The 17,078-nt window shown below is 37.0% G+C and overlaps 1 protein-coding gene and 4 long non-coding RNA genes across 10 annotated transcripts in view; 4 read left to right on the top strand and 1 right to left on the bottom strand.

Annotated features, from left to right (window-relative positions):
• Window positions 1-10,303, top strand: part of LOC132149289 (HMG domain-containing protein 3) — a 35,017-nt gene extending 24,714 nt beyond the window's left edge. Inside the window, exons 5-7 of one of the 2 annotated variants that reach the window (XM_059558534.1) lie at window positions 9,722-9,898; window positions 9,980-10,121; window positions 10,187-10,303. In XM_059558534.1, the coding sequence (XP_059414517.1) occupies window positions 9,722-9,840 (119 nt within the window). In that variant the 3' untranslated portion in view covers window positions 9,841-9,898; window positions 9,980-10,121; window positions 10,187-10,303. Of the gene's footprint in view, window positions 1-9,721; window positions 9,899-9,979 lie in introns of both variants that reach the window. The other variant, XM_059558452.1, reaches the window with a different exon arrangement.
• LOC132153178 (uncharacterized) lies at window positions 1,183-4,210 on the top strand. Of its 4 annotated transcripts, none has more exons than XR_009436635.1 (4): window positions 1,183-1,268; window positions 1,390-1,563; window positions 2,609-2,932; window positions 3,019-4,210. It is a non-coding gene; the product is annotated as an uncharacterized LOC132153178 (long non-coding RNA). The 4 variants fall into 4 exon arrangements; XR_009436633.1 differs by having other exon boundaries at window positions 2,567-2,932; XR_009436630.1 differs by having other exon boundaries at window positions 1,807-2,932.
• On the bottom strand, window positions 3,628-6,259 carry LOC132154620 (uncharacterized). Of its 2 annotated transcripts, XR_009437175.1 has the most exons (4): window positions 5,745-5,762; window positions 5,533-5,592; window positions 4,021-4,089; window positions 3,628-3,729 (listed from the first exon to the last, which is right to left on the bottom strand). It is a non-coding gene; the product is annotated as an uncharacterized LOC132154620 (long non-coding RNA). The 2 variants fall into 2 exon arrangements; XR_009437183.1 differs by lacking the exons at window positions 3,628-3,729; window positions 4,021-4,089 and adding an exon at window positions 5,163-5,222 and having other exon boundaries at window positions 5,745-6,259.
• Window positions 10,304-11,421: 1,118 nt separating the features above from the next.
• On the top strand, window positions 11,422-12,522 carry LOC132154152 (uncharacterized). Its single transcript, XR_009437101.1, has 4 exons — window positions 11,422-11,952; window positions 12,054-12,146; window positions 12,222-12,322; window positions 12,407-12,522. It is a non-coding gene; the product is annotated as an uncharacterized LOC132154152 (long non-coding RNA).
• A 6-nt stretch (window positions 12,523-12,528) lies between these two features.
• LOC132153532 (uncharacterized) lies at window positions 12,529-14,005 on the top strand. Its single transcript, XR_009436895.1, has 4 exons — window positions 12,529-12,770; window positions 12,858-12,943; window positions 13,028-13,093; window positions 13,242-14,005. It is a non-coding gene; the product is annotated as an uncharacterized LOC132153532 (long non-coding RNA).
• The last annotated feature ends 3,073 nt before the right edge of the window (window positions 14,006-17,078 follow it).

Below are 17,078 nucleotides of genomic sequence, written 5' to 3'. Positions count from 1 at the left end.
GTACAACAGGACCTGAAAAAAAATAGCACTCAGCAGTCACACACTATTATGTCTTAGTCATTAAGATTTTTGGTGCGGACAAGCATAATGAAAAGTGCTTCCATAAAAGCGTAACGTTATCTGGCAGAATGTTTTCTTTATTATTTTCATATAATTGATGTGGTGCATTATCTATAGCTGTACCATCAGTATACCGTATGGTCTGGGTACACGCAAAATGAGCACACACACCCAAGATTTAAATATGGAATAAGAAAGTGCTGCCTGCAAAAAAAATTGGCAAAATTGACCCTTTGCAGGAAGTTTGATTGACAGGCAGGCTGACCAATCATATCGCAAAATCTGTGATTTTAGTCCGACAATTAAACCAGACCGGAGAAAAATGACCTGATTAACGTTGGTGGACTAAAATAATTTTTGTATAGACTTTGTTAAATAGGGATGCACGATATATATCGGCCGATGATTAATGCACATCTCGTCAGTAAAGCCGGTTCTCTAATCAGCGGTTAATTCCATCAGGTGCGTGATTTCACATAGAGCAGCTGTTACTACACAGAGCCGTTGTTAACTGAGAAGCTGCACAAATCCACGCTCATTATATGCTAGGATTCTGTGATCAACGGCTCTGTGTAAAAACAGCTGCTCTATGTGAAATCACGCACCTGATGGAATTAGAATATTTATCTTTTTTTCTACCGAAGTATGTTTGTTAACATTGGTTTCTTTGTGTGTGCTGTTGCGCTTATAGTTTTGATTTGATCCACGAGTCAGACAGGCTGTACGAGCCTCAACTGACGTGACCTTAATCAGAGTCATTCTCGCCAAAGTTTCCGTGCTGCCCTAGTTATTGTTTATTAAAATTTTAATGAGGTTAATTGTCCTGTCGGTCAAGTACAATTCTTTCACTTGCCCCTTCACAAAATCCACTTGTCCTGGACAAGCTGAAAAGCGTCGAGCCCTGCATTAGAAACTGAACATAGCTGGTTTCTAATTGTGAGTGAAAAGGTAGGGCTGAATTCAAGATTATAAGTAAATAACTTAAATTTATCTATGTTACTCACATAAACTTTGTATAGTTTCAGAAGACTGAATATTACTGTTTGTTATATTTACTTTTCAATGTATCTTTTCAAAGTGAAATATGTATTTTTACAACTTACTAGTGAATTCTTTTTATAGAATTTTCAGATTCTGAGATGTCAGAAGTGTAGCATGCCCTTTTCCATTTTCTGGAAATGTTGTCAAATGATGCTGAAATTATCAAAGTATGTGAACGTAATTCATGAAAACATTAAGCTGTGGAATGCCATGTATTAGTGATTTTGTCATCTGTTTTAATAATGTTTATTTAAAGTGTATTCTAACTTGCTTACCCGACTCATGTAGAATTCTGGCCTGATGCTTGGTCCAACCCTTATCTGGCTGTGGTGCCTCCATCAACCTGACGCTCTTTAGTAACCGGTCCAAGGCTTTGTATGGAGGCCACCATGAGTGGCCATCTGAGTACCAGGACTTTGCTACAGGACCGGTACTCCCTTCTCCGATGAACTCCACTATCAGGTACATGTCCTTTTTTATTGTTGTTTTGTTTATTTTAGCTGGAACAACCTAAAGCCCCATAAAGTGTAACGATTCTTATTACATTTCAGTTGTTCATATGCATGATTCAGTTACCCAAAATAAAAGTAGCAAGTCCAAAAAAAAATATATATATATTTGTGTGTGTGTAAAAGAGGGACTGAAACAAAATTACGGTCATAAGGAACTAAGAAAGCTTTCGCCTCAATGTTCTCAAACCTGCAGAAATGTGTTGGTCCTGAGATGCCATCAACTAGATGAATACCAAGTTCTGAGGATGGAATGGGATAATCAAAAAAAGGTTCATGATTGTTGAAGGTAGTGTAGGCCACGTAAATGTCATCCCTCGCTGAAATTATATTTTGCAGCTTTGCAACTTTCCCATCAATGTAAACAAAACTGTTGGCCTGGTCCAGTTTAAGAGTGTAAGAGCAGGTTTTTATTTCTTTGTACTGTGAAGATCCATGAAAACATTCAGGTAGAGGGCCAGCCATGTGTTGTTTTCTGAGCAGTGGTGGGTTGTTTTTCTCCTTTTTTTTGCTGCAGCTTTGCATTTCTGAGAACCTTCTCACAATTTGACTCAGTGGACATGTAGGTTTCCGCAGGAGTCTCTTCAGCTTGTTAAGGTGATCCTCATACTGGAAAGCACTGAAGTTGTCGAGGACACCATGGTGTTTTGCATCTTCTGCAAGATGTACAAGACAGTGGATGTTGTAGGACAGGAATTTGGGGCCGTATAGCTGTCCAAAGTGTGTGACAAAAAGTCGCAGAATATCATTGGCATAGTCGATGTGATCACCAATTAGGCTGTTATTGCACAAGATGAAGATTCCCACAAAAAACAGCAGGAAGTTTTTGTACACCTCCGTGCTGAGTAGGTCTTTCAGCATAACAGGGCCTGTGTACAATAAAAACTGTCTAAACTCGGTCGCCTTCCATCGATCTATTTCCCTCACTGCCCTTGGTTTGTGCGCAAATTCCATAGGCACATTTTTTTTGGCACCAACCAACCTTTCTGTCAGCACAGTGGCTTGAAATCCTGACAGCCTGCAAGTTAGAGGACCCAGTCGAAGCCACAAGTGGAGAAGCCGCCTCATGACACCAAGGCACACAAGGTGCATGTAATCAAGGGGGAATCCAGAGACCATATCCAAGGATGTTTCTTCTAGTGGTGAGATGCCATGGTGGTGATCTGGATCAGTCTTATTTCTGAAGTTGTCATTATTTCTAAGAGGCATGTCATTTCTAGGGAATGTCATCCTGTTCTCCAGGTGCACACCATCCTGAATGCACTTTTCGCATCCATGGTAGCCTGCATGGCCCTTCACTTTTTTCAGAAATGCACGTGCAGGTGCATCGCAAATCATTGAGGTAAGCTGTAAAGTTAACTTGAGTCCTTCAAATTCAAAACCATGACTTAAGTCTTTTATTTCACAGATGAAGTCCTCAAGATACTCATCCAGTGAGCTTGGTTTACTATCACCACAAAATAAACCTATTGTCACAGGTTCCTCCTGCACCAAATGTTGCACAGTTACAAGAATGGGCCAGAATTGAGTTGCTGAACTCTTGTAGAGAGGCAGACCATCGATGCTCACCTGGAGCTTCAAATTGCTCACATTCCGCAAAATGTCCATGTTGTTGTAGAGTACACCTGAAATGGATTCCAGTAGACCAAAATGATAGTACTGGCCACCAGCCTTGTTTTGGACTTCAGTTCTATTTGAACGCACTGTTCCTAATAGTGTCCTGGCATCTTTTGGCAGATTCAGATCATGCTTGCGGAGGATATTAAGTAATGAATTTAGTGCCACATGTGTTATTTGATGTTCTGTTGCCCAGGTTGCCAAGTCATCATTAAGGGAATTTGGATGCAGTTCAGAATCTGTGTCTGAGTCTGTGTCAGATTCACTGCTATGTGAAGCACTTGCCATGGTGACACATTCAGGCTCATCAATATGGGACAAACCGTCCATAAAGTCATTGTTGTCATCAGCGATGCTGCTTTTGTCACTGTTCATGCCACCATACTGTTCCATGTTCCATGATGATGGTAGTGATGCTTCCATTGACTGGAGTTGTTTGCCCACCTTAGCCTTGGCTTTTCTTCGCAATGTCCAGTAAGATGTCTTTTTGCAATCCATGGTACTGTGATATTAACACACACAGAAAATGCAGTGCACTGACCTGATAAGCCAAATGCAGTGGTTCTCAACTCAAGTTTTGGAAGACCCTTGCATTGCACATTTTGGATGTCTTTTACATGTGGTTTAACTCATCATATAATAGAATCCCCTTAACCCAACAGAGCATGCTAGATGAGACGGACATCCAGAATGTGTCGTGTTATAGGTCCCCAAGATTGGAATTCAGAACCAATGTTTAATATGCGTGACAATGCGTAATGTCTAATAATTCTGTCACAATAAATACACATACCTTGGTTTTGATCAAGTGTGAACTGTGGATATCGTCGTTGAGTAAGTGTGGTTGACTGTAGAGAACTTTCTGTGATTGGGGAAGCAATATAACAGGTAATGTCAGTTTTGTCGTTGTGTTTAAAGTATTGGATCTAAATGTTTGCCTAGAAATAGCATGCAAAAGCTTAATAAATATGTGTGGTCACTTATTTTAGATAGTTTATCCATTTAATTCAACTAGTTGAAAATTTTTGATTTGCCCAAAATTTAATGACATGAGTAGGGATATACCGGTATCAGATTTTCATGTTGCGATTAATTACTAATGCTTTATCACTGTATACGGTATTATCACATTATTGAAATTTAGTATTAAAAAATGGTTATAATGCAGTATAACAGGTTTAAAAACTTTTTTTCGTAAAAAGAAAAACTGAATATTTAAATAAAAATACAATAAAGCAATACAGAAAACTATATAAAGGTAAGGTTTTACACAGATTAAAGTGCAAAAGAACTATAAAGACCAATAGGTATTACGGTTGCACTTTTTTTACAGTAAGTGTACTAACACGTACTTATAGTGTACTTAGATAACAAAAATAACAATTTATTTCAACTGCTATTCTTCCCGAGTTACATCTTTTGCCATTTTGGAGAGTACCCAAGAGCGTAATCGATGTAATCAGCACATGAACATGCATAATTAGCATTCGTGTCAGCGTGCGTATGTAAGAATTGTTGAATACATTGTTATTTTTGTTTTCTTTGCAAAACTGAAGTTGAGCCACTGATGCCACATGGACTGTTTTACCCATGTCTTTACTGCGTTTCTGGACCTGCATTACAGTTGAGTTGTTGTCTACGGGAGGGTCAGAGAGCTGTCAGATTTCATAGAAAAATATTAATTTGTGTTTCGAAAATAGAAATGACGTGGAGGGTGAGTAATTAATGACAGATTTAACATTTTTGGGTGAACTATCCCTTTAAAAATGTGAATTCCTGATATCAAAAATCAATTGTTATGATGAAACTGGCAAATCAGAGATGCAGGATGCTAGTATTTATGTATGTAAGAATCTCTTTACTAACTTGCTGCATGATGTTGTTGTAATTGATCTAAACCCAAATACTGGGTGGTCATTTAAAATATATACTTAGAAAGTCAAAGACGTTCTCAAGATGTGGCTCTTAAAAGAGCCGTTGTGGTGTATGTAGCTGCTGTAGACAAACAAAAAAAAGAGAAAATGAAGAATGCATTTAAATGAGATGTCTGTACACATTAAAATGTTTTCACTTTCATCAGTGATTATTGATTAATTAGGATGTTATGATGAATCTGGCAAATCAGATGCAGGATGCTAGTTTTGTTTCCATTTCATTCACACATGCATTTAATATATATATTTTTTATTCCTTTATTTATGTATTCCTTTAATGTCTTCATTAAGACATTACTAACATGCTGCATGATGTTGTTGTAATTGATCTAAACCCAAATAATGGGTGGTCATTTAAAATATTAACTTACAAAGTCAAAGACGTTCTCAAGATGTGGCTCTTAAAAGAGCCGTTGTGGTGTATGTAGCTGCTGTAGACAAACAAAAAAAGAGAGAAAAAGAAGAACGCATACGAGTGAGATATGTCTGTACACATTAAAATGTTTTCACTTTCATCAGTGATTATTGATTAAACATGTTGTGATAAATCTGGCAAATAAGAAATGACATTGACTCCACTTACAACAATAAGACGGCAATCGACACTGAAAAAGAGAGAGAAGATAATATCACTGGAGGTTACTCTATTAAATCCCAAAGTTTATAAAGTCTCTGATGGATATGTATAATATTATTTGATAAAGCATGATAAGAAGAAGAATGCAGAGCGATGTTTCTGATGAGACCTTACAGCCCACTAACAAATAAGCCACGGTAAAAATGCATTTTCATTCTTGAGAATCACCGATTTCTATAAAGGTGTCAAGGCTTATGAGTTCTCTCTCTTTCTCTCTCTCGCTTTCGCCCTCGCTCTAAGTGCACGCGCCAGCGTGTTAGAGAGAGGGTTTACGCGCTCGCAGTTAAACCTGACAACGCACTACTTTCCATACAATTGTGAATAATGAAGATATTATTAAGAATAATTGTATGATTGGTCTCTTAAAGTAACGTTAACATGACATAACTCTAAAATGAAAGAGCGTCTCTCAAACGGAGCGGATTGGCTCTATCAGCAATGACGTCACACGGATGTAACGGCATTTCGGTGTTTAACGGCGCAGATGAGCGGACTGTAACGATATTCTCTTGGTCGGCGTCACGTCACAAATCATGTGACCTGCATAGCAACAAGCCGCCGCCGTGTTTGAAGGGTAAAACAAACCGAAGGCAATCAAGGCAAAGCCCGAGGAAAATCAAAAAGGTATCTATTCACAGAAGTTTTGTTGTGGATTATGTCAGTTATGGATACTAACGGACTACTTTGTATTAATGATGAATGATATCTGTGTATGCGAATGTATGTCGGTGGTGAGAAGTGAAGTGAATGTAATAAAACACTCATGTAAAGCGCTTTGTGACTAAAGTTACATGTATGTGAAAGGCGCTAGCAGCTATACAGATCTTCTTTCTTCTATTACAGAATGTCTTATCAATATATAGAAAGTCTACTTGCGCCTGCATTGACCAGGTACCACAGAAAGCTGTCGCTTGTAGGTTTAACGTTACAATCTTGTCCCTATCGACATCCAGCTGAGTCCTGGGAGAACAACCCAAAGGCATGGCCCAGGCTCGAGTATCCAGACATATTGCAGTCATGTTTAAATACCCATCAAGCGTCGATTACATTAACTGTTCATTTAGAAAAAAAAATGTTTATTCAAAAGCACTGTGTTACACAATGGCTGTAATGAGCTCAGTCTGTCAGTGGCACAGCTTGTACAGTGTCAGTGAGGGACACTGTTTTTTCAAAAAAGCAAAAATAGACTAACTGCAGAAACATATCTTATTCCCCACACAACTAGTGCATTTCATTGTTGCTTATCAGTGTAGAGCTGCCGACCATTATGCATAGCAATGTCATAACATAGCAACAGAAAATTGAGTGGCCATCTCTGCAGTGGTATTATTTTGTTATTCTTTGATTTGCCAAATCATTGCTAATTTTTTAGGCATGATTCTCGGCAGTTTCTTGACATATCTGCGCTCATTTGTCTTCCGCTTCGTGTTGCTTAATGGCGAGCACTTGTTTGTTTTACCCTTCGCCGCGGTTGCTATGCGCGCGCAGTGCATTATGGGAGTAAAAGTCCCGGATGTCCGACCTCGAGAATATTAAACTGCTGGTCACAGAGGGATGCAAAAAAATAAAGCATGTACTGAGAATGAGGTATGAGAATATTGTGTAATAGTTAGTACACACCACATATATTTTAGCTAGCTAATCCATTGCAATGTATTTAGCTATAACTATAACAAGTTACCAAAGCAGCTGTCTGTTTTGCTAGTATATTTTTCAATAGTGTCTGTAATTATCAACGACAAAAGTATTCACATCGGTTTTGTTTTCTTACTAAATTAATCTGACTTTTGAACGAATTGGATGAATTAACGATTTAAGTGGCTAACTCATTAAAACAGTGAAACGCTGCCGCCTACTGGCGGTTTCAATACTTAATTTCTTTCTTTTGATAATCTCTACTATGTTAGAATTTTATGAATGATGATTATACACAAATTTCATAACGTTATGAGGTGTATAATCTCTTAACATGTTTTTATAACAGATTCGAGGTAAATATAGCTGCAGGGTAGAAAAGTCAGCAGAGGGAGAGGAGGAGCAGGTGATCAGGTAAAGAAGATGCCATTCAAGCAATAAAATAAAATAGGAAACAGTATAGAAAAACAGCAGCTTTGTAAAGTTAGGCTATACATTAATGCCTTTAATGTTTTAAAGATGTATTTCCCTTTAGAAAAAAAAATTAAAATGCATTAAGTTGGAATGTAAAAATCTTAAAATAAATGTCTAAATGTTGTCTCTTTCATATTTGTATATGTTGAATTTGTAATCAGTTAAAACATGTTGCCAGATAGATAGATAGATAGATAGATAGATAGATATGAAGAAATATATTATCCAATAACAATACACATTAAAAAATTTTTTTGAAAAAAATAACGGGCAGCATACAACGTTCAACCCCCCCAATGTTCAAACCAAATCTACGCCCTTGCAGAGATAGATGTGTTTTTACAGCACTGCGCATTATAACCAATCACACATGATTCTTTTGAGCTTATTAAAGCATTGGCCAATCAGAGGCGTTCAGATGAGTCATCGCTAAAATGCCGGTGCTTCCTTCACTCGCTCACTGACTGAATACCTCTTTCTGGCGAATTCTCTCGTCAGAAACAACAAAGTGCAGATGTGTGTACGAATCTTTAATTAAGATATTGATTTCACAGTGTTAACAGTTTCAGTGATTTTAATGGGAGTTTCTGAGAGTGATTGAAATCTAGACTGTCAGTGAAAATTATCTTTAATAATGTAAATGTTATTTGCTCTCTTTCTGAACAATGAAAGATTAGTAGCAATATTTATATCACATTAACTTTCAATGTTAAATTCACATTTAATATAAAGTCAGTCGTATTAAAAATATGTTATGACATGACACCTATATCTTTTACTTAAGTAAACAGACAGGGTTTTATAATAAATTACATAAATTGGAGTAAAGGCTGATGAAATATATACATTTATACACACACACATTACATACATTTTATCTATATATCTAAATAAAAATAGGCTCAGTACAGTATATATGACCGAAAGTAACTAGTAACTAACTACTTGAGTAGATTTTTTATCCGATACTTTTTTACTCTTACTCAAGTAACTATTCAAGACTAGTACTTTTACTTTTACTTGAGTAAATATTTCTAGAAGTACTTTTACTTTTACTTGAGTACAGTTTTTGGGTACTCTACCCACCTCTGACTAAGGGCCTTGAAAACAAGTGCATTCAGTATTGTGTAAAAAAAAAAAAAAAGTCCCCCAAGAAATTCAGTGTTCTGGTAACATTTTTAAAATACTGCATTGTGACCATGTAATGTTTAAAGTATATTGTACAAAGTATAGCTAAGTAATATTTGTTTATTAGTGTGCATTTGTTATTGAAGACAAAGTGTGCTATTTGTAGTATTTGGATTAAACCAAAGGTATTACGGAGAATATCATTTTTACTCAAAAATAATAGACGTGTATATTGCTCGTAATGATTCTGTAATGTACTTGTAACACAGATAAAGTACACTTTATTATCAATATTCAAGTATGTAAATAGTCCCTACACAGGCATATACTTAAAGTATACTAAGTATACTTGAAGTTGTTCCAATTTAGCACACAAAAGTACACTAAATACACTTAAAAGTTATGCTTTACTACAATTTAAATACAAATAAAATATACTTAGTACAAAATTAGTTGTTTCAAAATAGCACACTTTAAGTTAAATAATCATTAACACACTTGAAGTATACTAATAATTAGTCTGGCTTCAAGTATACTTAACATATTTTTTTTTCACCAGGGAAGCTTACAATTTAAATTTTATTTGAAATCGGAAAACAACAGTTTCTTTTGACAATGTTGTTTCTTTAGTTCATAGCGTTAAAAAAGCTTACTTTTTATGCACCGTCCTAATCATTTCCCCTCAGGCCGAACAAAAAATCCATTTGTTATGGAGCCAAGTTATGAAAAGTGGGCTCCATGGATTGGAAAAAATACAAGGATTGGTAACACAGTACTCAACACGGAGTATGAGAAAGTTGCCTGAAGCGCAGGTTCTCAGTGTGTCCGAGGATCGTCTTGTGGATGAGTTGATGAAACAGAAGGTTAAAATATTGAAGAACTTTTTAATTAATTTCCATTTAAGCCAATATAATTTGTTTGATCATGAACCATTTACATAATAGGTTGGCGTTGTCAGAAAGCTGTGTAAGGCCTGTAATGTGGACTCCAAGGGATCTCGCATGGATCTGATATTGAGATTAAGATCAGAGATGCAAAACAGGCAGTCGTACAACAAAATCTTTCAGAAAATCTGGGGGGCATCAGGTGAGAGAGACTGGTTTAGTATGTTAAATTTTCACTTGTTCTCAAATTTTTTGTGTGTTTTTCAGGTGGGTGGTCCGTTGTCCTTTGCCCACATGGTGTGGTCTACAGTTTAAAATTTAATTTGAGGGCAGAGAGTCCAAGGGATTTTGTGGACCTAGTTTGTCATGGCAACACATGCCTAAAGGCGGGCGTACACGGTGTGAATTCGGATGGTCGGAAGATCGTATTTCCACGCACACGGCACGAGTGAGTTTATCTGAAAATCGTACGGACGAGATGATATACGACACGATTTTACAACCCGCGAATTCCAGAAGCAATCGCACGAAGTTGATAGACGCTTTAGCTTGAAGCTCCGCTGCACGCACAGAAGGATCACTGTATGACATTAAAGTACTGCGAGAGCGCTAAGAGAGCACAATGCATTCGAATCGCTCTCGCGGTACTTTGATGTCATACAGGTGAACATTCTGTGCAGCGCTGCTTCAAGTGGAACGCGCCTAATATAACTGCTCTCCCTCTCTCATAACTGCATATCAAATATTGATACGAGCCGTGACTGTTTCCTACACGTACAGGTTATTTTCAGCAATAGGAAACCGGGACGTTTGGTCACCCTGTGTGTGTTTGTGTTCTTGTATATGATTTATAAATATCTGAAATAGGTATTACAATGTAAACATGGTTTGTTAGGACAATTCCTGTGCCCTCGTAAACCAAATGGCTTTAAAAAATACTATACGGTATTTAATAGAAATTTTAAACATGCATTTTCCGTGATGGATAGAGGTAGTGTATGGGGATATACAGTATAGAATACCGGTTACGTCTATGGGGAGTCCCTGTAAACTACATATGCGTGTGTGTGAGAGAGAGAACTAAAATGCATGGTACATGTTGCTAGAAACATCAGACTGTGCTCGCTGTTCCTGTCAGACTTCAGTGAGTTTATCCTCCTGGTCAATAGTCCACATTCGCCGTGGCGCTGCCGTCTTCGTCTTTCTTCTTCTGTGGTTTTCCTAGTTCGTGATTGGTCAACTTCAGATAAATCAACAAATCGGCTCGTTCAACCGCACAAATGGCACGAATTCAAACCGATATCTCACGAACTTTTTAGACATGTTTAAAAATGATCGGGAGGTCGGGAAGTGCTCGAAAGCCACTCTGCTTGGCTCGTAATTCATCGCAAATGATACGAGCCGCGACCATACGAGCATACGCGATTTCCACACGATTGAAAAAAATCGCATGCGAACTCGTACGACAGCAAAAATCGCACCGTGTACGCCCGCCTTAACGTGACTATATATGACTTTGCTCGAGGCTTGGCCACACATGCCAATTTATGTGTACCTTCGTCTCTTCCATTTCAACCGTTTGAAGGAAGGGTGGCAGTCTCAACACCTGAGAATATTAACAAAGCGAAACAGGGAAAACTCAATGTATCTCTTCCTTGGTTGATTGAGAAGACTAATCTAAATTCGGAAGGACATCCAATCACTGGATCATCGGAACACTGTTTTCTATGACAAATTGCATGAATCCAACACAAAAGACCCACAGGATGTTCTCAGAAAAATCAGTCTGGTGCCAGAACTACAGGGTTGGCTGAACAGCCAAATTGCTGAGCAATTTTTTGCAGACTTGAGAAAAAACAACTACTTTCTCAATAATATGGCTCCCTCGACACACATTTTCGGTATGCAAAACATTATCCATCACAAAAATGCATCAGCAAACCAGAAGCTGTTGGAGGGACAGCTACAGCGTGGTCACATACCTCACAGCATTGGAAATGTTGTCCTGTCTGACTTTGGACAAGCAATTTTGAGTCCGTATCCATTTTGTATATCTGTTAGTTCTATTCTCTGCTATTGTTAATAAATTTGCAGATCTAAATTTTTTTTTTTCTCCATCTTCTGTCTTTCTCAGCCCTACATTCCACAGACAAGCAAATTTCTTCTGGCTTGGGCTTAGTACCTGAGCCTGTGTCAGCATTGAAACAACATGTAGTTGAGAACATTGGTAAGATTGATTTATTTATTTTTATTTTCTCCCCCTTCTAATTCTTGCTAAATTAGTTTGTCTTAAAATATGCAGAAGTGTGTGGACCTCAATGCGAAGAAGTCAAAAATTGCAAAAACATTGCTGCCTGCAGAACTTCATGGTCTTTAACATACCATTCAGCTCAGAAAGAACTGGTCAGTTTCATAAGATCAACAATACAACAGTTCTGCATAAATTTATGGTTAACCTTGGGTTTTCAAATATTGCAATTTTAATAGCTCAACTACGTACTGGACATAGAGAGGCCTGGGAATGAGCTGATTGTTCGAACAGCAAAGGCATGCCTGACCCGTGCTGATTTTTGGACCTTGGGCTTAAACAGAGGCATGGAGTCATGTTTTGTTACAAGTGTTTCCTAAATGTAATTACATCGTCTGTCTGAATGCTTTATTCTGATTAGCTTGCAGGTGTTGCATGGCTAGCTGTGCATCAAATAATTTTAATGCTTTGTCAGGTGGATCTTTGCCTCCACATTGTGATTTAAATTGCAATTAGTTATGCATCATCTCTTACATATAATATGTGTTTCTCTAGATTGGAAATGGTTGTTTTCAACTGATTGATAGAATTGCAGAGTCAAAGGTACTTTCTAATCTATCAAAGGTGTCCCTAACTTTCAAATTAAGATTAGGCAGATTTTTTCTGATGATTCTACACAATATTTTGCAGGGAAAGGACATTCATATTTTTTTGACCTGTATACCGTACCAACATGGCTACCCCCAATGAGCTGTGATCCAATGTTAAGTCTGCCTGTAAGTATGCACTTTCCCATTACTAGTTATGCTCACAACTCATATGTTCATATTTTGATTTACAATCTTTCATTACTGCTCTAGGATGATGCTCACTTAAAAGAAGCGGTGGTGATTCCAATATGGACACCAGGACACTACCAGCTGTGTGTACGTAATAAAAAATCTTATGATTTAGAAAGTTACTTATTGTAGCATTTTGATTATTTTATGAAAGCATAGTTATACTTAATGTAAATGCAGTATGTTAATAGTTCATTTCAGTAAAAAAATTTGATTTGAAAATTAATTTCTGTAGGTTTTGAAACCAGCACAGAGAGTGATTCTTTGTCTAGATTCTAAATGTGCTGAGACACCACATGGATTCGGTGCCCAGACATACAAATTGCTGTTGAGGTCTTTAGACAAAATAATTTAATGCCGGTTCTGTTGTCTTTATATGGTCACGTTCTTATGACATTTCTCTGTTCTATTATTATTATTCATATTTTTTGTTTTTATTTCTATAATAAAGCAGGTTTCTCAGACCTTTTGCATCAGCACCCCTCTTTTTTTATTTTAAGGTACAGATGACAGAAAGCAAAAACAAAAAAACAATTGTCATAATTCACTCAGCACCATCTCATTCCAAATTCATATGCCTGACTTGGGTCTTACAGAATTCTTTTTGTGATCTCTGGTGTGTCATTTGTAAGCTTCTGCATATGGTCTGAGAACTGTCAACTCAGTTCCTGGAGGGCTTCAGCCCTGCAGATCTTAGTTCCAACCCTTCTCCAATGCACAAACCATGTAGTTTTAAAATGAGACTGAAGGACGTGATTTGTTTAATTATGGTTGAAGCAAAACACTGCAGGGCAGTGACCCTCCAGGAATTGAGTTTGTCTCCCCTGCTTTAGATGTTGGTTCTGCTGTTTAGAGCTGGTCCGTTTCTTTTGACCAGTCTTTCTTCTGCAAGTTGATTGTAAATGAGAGTTCCATTGTTTGTTTGCTGGAGCTTGAAAGTTTGTTTCTTTTGCGAGCATTTCTAGAGCAGGTTTCTCATACTGGGGGTCTCTGTTTAATTCCGGAGAGAGAGAATATTAAGACTATATAAGATTCATATATTCAATAACCTTGCGCATATATACGCTTGAACAACCTTAGATTTTGTCACTGCAGTTATTCATGTATTTGTCCTTTTGCATTCTTGACAGGGAAAACTTGACAGGGACAGCTGCCCCTCAGGAAAATTACCAGTTACCTTAAAAAGGTAGTACTAAAGGTAATGGCTCAAACTCAGAATTTGTGTTTTTCCGGTAGATGAAACCGATCTTTTCACCCCTGAATTTGCATCAAAGAAGCAGGTGGTTCAGTCTCCACGAAAAGTAGGTATTGTTAGAGGGGTTACAGCCATTATTGTTCAGCATATTTTTATTTATCCTCTTTTGCAATGCCGTTTCTTAGGTGCGTGTCATGACTGATCTTAAAACTGCCAGTAAGTGGTGCATGGAGAACTCTAGGGATCTTCTCGGATCAGTTCAGCTTCCTGGTTTACTGTGCATGGAGGATGAAGAAGCTGCTGAGGCCTTGGAACCGTTGTTCTGTGCCGAGTTCAGCAAGGACGATGTTGTAGAGCCACTGACATTTGTTTTTGAATTTATGCAAGACATGCATGCATTTTTAGAGAATGTGGTGGACAAAATGCATCTGCAAATTTTTTGTCGAACACAAATTGAAAGACAGTTTTATATTTTTATAGTCCGTAACATTTCATTTATTTTATGTATTAAAATTATTCAACTACAGTAAATGTGAATAACCCACGTGCAACACCATGTTTTTATGTTTTATTATTTATTAAAGTCAACAATCACCAACTGCTGTGTGTGTCTTATTTTATGGTGTGTCAGTTTTGGAAAGAATGTTATCATTGGCTGTGACTAGGAGACTTACTTGTTAATTAATGATTTAATAATTCATTATTAAATGTTATATACATCTTTCATTTTACAATGAAGGAATATAAACAGGTGCTTGTTAATCAGTGGTTTAATAATTCAATATAACGTTTTACAATGACATATAAAATTTGTCATTCCTACAATTAAGAAATCTAAATAGGTTTTTTTTTTTTTATTTCAGCTTAATTACGATGTAATTGCAATTTATTTCAGGTCGGAAGAAGTTTTAAATAATGTATTGCCATTAATAATGTATCTTGCCAATATGCAGACCATCTACGTGGGTAACGTTACATATGCAAAGCAATCGGACGTTTTTAGTGTAGTTGTTCAACAAAGTCTTAATTTTATATAAAACCGAGCCGTGACCTAGCCACCAGACTTAATGGTACTCTTAAAAAAAGTAATCTCCACCTTTTTAAAATAGGATTTCACCTCGTGAAAAACTTTTTATTTACATATGAATGCGTGTGCCTGAGCGTGCATGTCCTCAAAGCGCATGCGTGCGGCTGACAGTGCATGTGTCTTAAGTGCGCATGCGCGGCTGAGAGTGCATCATGTCTGCGACAAACCGTCACACGATAATAAAAACAGATCTCAGGGTAATATCTTTAATAGGTAAGGCTCAACTGTTATTTCTCGATTTTTTTTGGTCATTTTTAACATTATGTTGACAGCTTAATTAACCGCTAGTGTCAGACTATTAATAATAGCGATATCGCTAACGTAGTTAGCAGTAAAAGCTGAGACTTTATACAAATTCAAAGTTTAAATGAATTATTATTTACGTTTATATCATAAATTAAATGGTGTTATGAGCACAATATGTACAGTGAGCACTTTGACTGTCTAGAATAGTGATGGAGCAAAAGCAACACTACCGTTACTTATTTACAAAGATTAAGTGGTAACACTTGAGAATCATGGTCCATTAATGTTAGTTAATCCATTAATTAACATGAACAAACAATGATCAGTACATTTATTACTGTATTTATTCATCTTTGTTAATGTTAGTTAATGAAAATACAGTTATTCATTGTTAGTTCATGCTAATTCACAGTGCATCAACTAATGTTAACAAGCACAACTTTTGATTTAAATAATGCATTAGTAAATGTGTGAACTAAGATTAATAAATGCTGTAGAAGGATTGTTCTTGCATAGATCATGTTAACTAAATTAGTTAACTAACATTAACTAATGGACCATTATTCAACAGTGTTACTGATTAAGTTTATCATCACTTGATTATAAGGATTTCAATGCTTTTCATAAAACTGTGAACTGATTCTATGTATTTTATTATTATTTTTTCTTCCCTTTTAGCCAGTTGCAAACAGGACAAGGAAAGCTGAGGAAAGCTGTTCTCTGCATTTCCAGGAGACAAGACTATACCTCCACAGACTAGTGTTGTGTTTGTACTAAACCCAGAGCAGCCCTGAGTGAATCGACAGAATGACCCAGCTCATATTCTATAGACTGCATTTAAAAAGCTTCGGACAGGCTGTTTAATGCTGATCATGTACTGCGTGTCTTTACACAAAAACTACATGATGTAAATAGCCTAGAAATGAAAAACACAGGAACTCATAGTGACTCCAGCTGCAATATCACGATGAACTCATTGTGATGTTGTTATAATTATTATTTTTTATTTAGATTAATATAAAGTTTGTTGAGGGGAGCATCTCATATTCTGGTGTGTGATAAACATAACTATAGACGGTTTCATCGGGCGCACACGCCCCTGGACCTAAGTTAACTTCCGGTCTGTGTTGTGTATATCGGTCTGGCTGCAAACGCAGTTAAAATCAAGGCGATGAGTAGAATGAAGTTGGGCTCAGGTGGTTGATCTGTGGGATGTGTTTCCCATACATTTATTTATTTTTCGAGACTCGCCACAATTTTAAAACTGATCGATTTTCAAAAAGACTTCGTTGAATAAACATGATTAACGTTACGTACTGCACGTTTAATAATAATAATTCCTTACATTTATATGTTTAAATATCAAAACGAGGCACAGGTGTTTTTATATCGCTGTATTTCTGAAGGAAGACTTGCATGTTGTATGCCTGATAAAGCAGCGTGTGTGAGCGTACCAGCTCTGCTTTGTTTACAGCTGTTACTGGGGAAACCTCTATTTCTCGCGCTTTATGTCTATGCTTTAAAACATCTCCTGCTGGCAAAGA

The sequence above is a fragment of the Carassius carassius genome, chromosome 1 (genome assembly GCF_963082965.1).
Source record: "Carassius carassius chromosome 1, fCarCar2.1, whole genome shotgun sequence".
In the NCBI taxonomy this organism is placed as follows: Eukaryota; Metazoa; Chordata; class Actinopteri; order Cypriniformes; family Cyprinidae; genus Carassius; species Carassius carassius.
The sequence above is the reverse complement of the archived record's forward strand: the minus strand, read 5'-3'. Positions and strand labels throughout refer to the sequence as shown.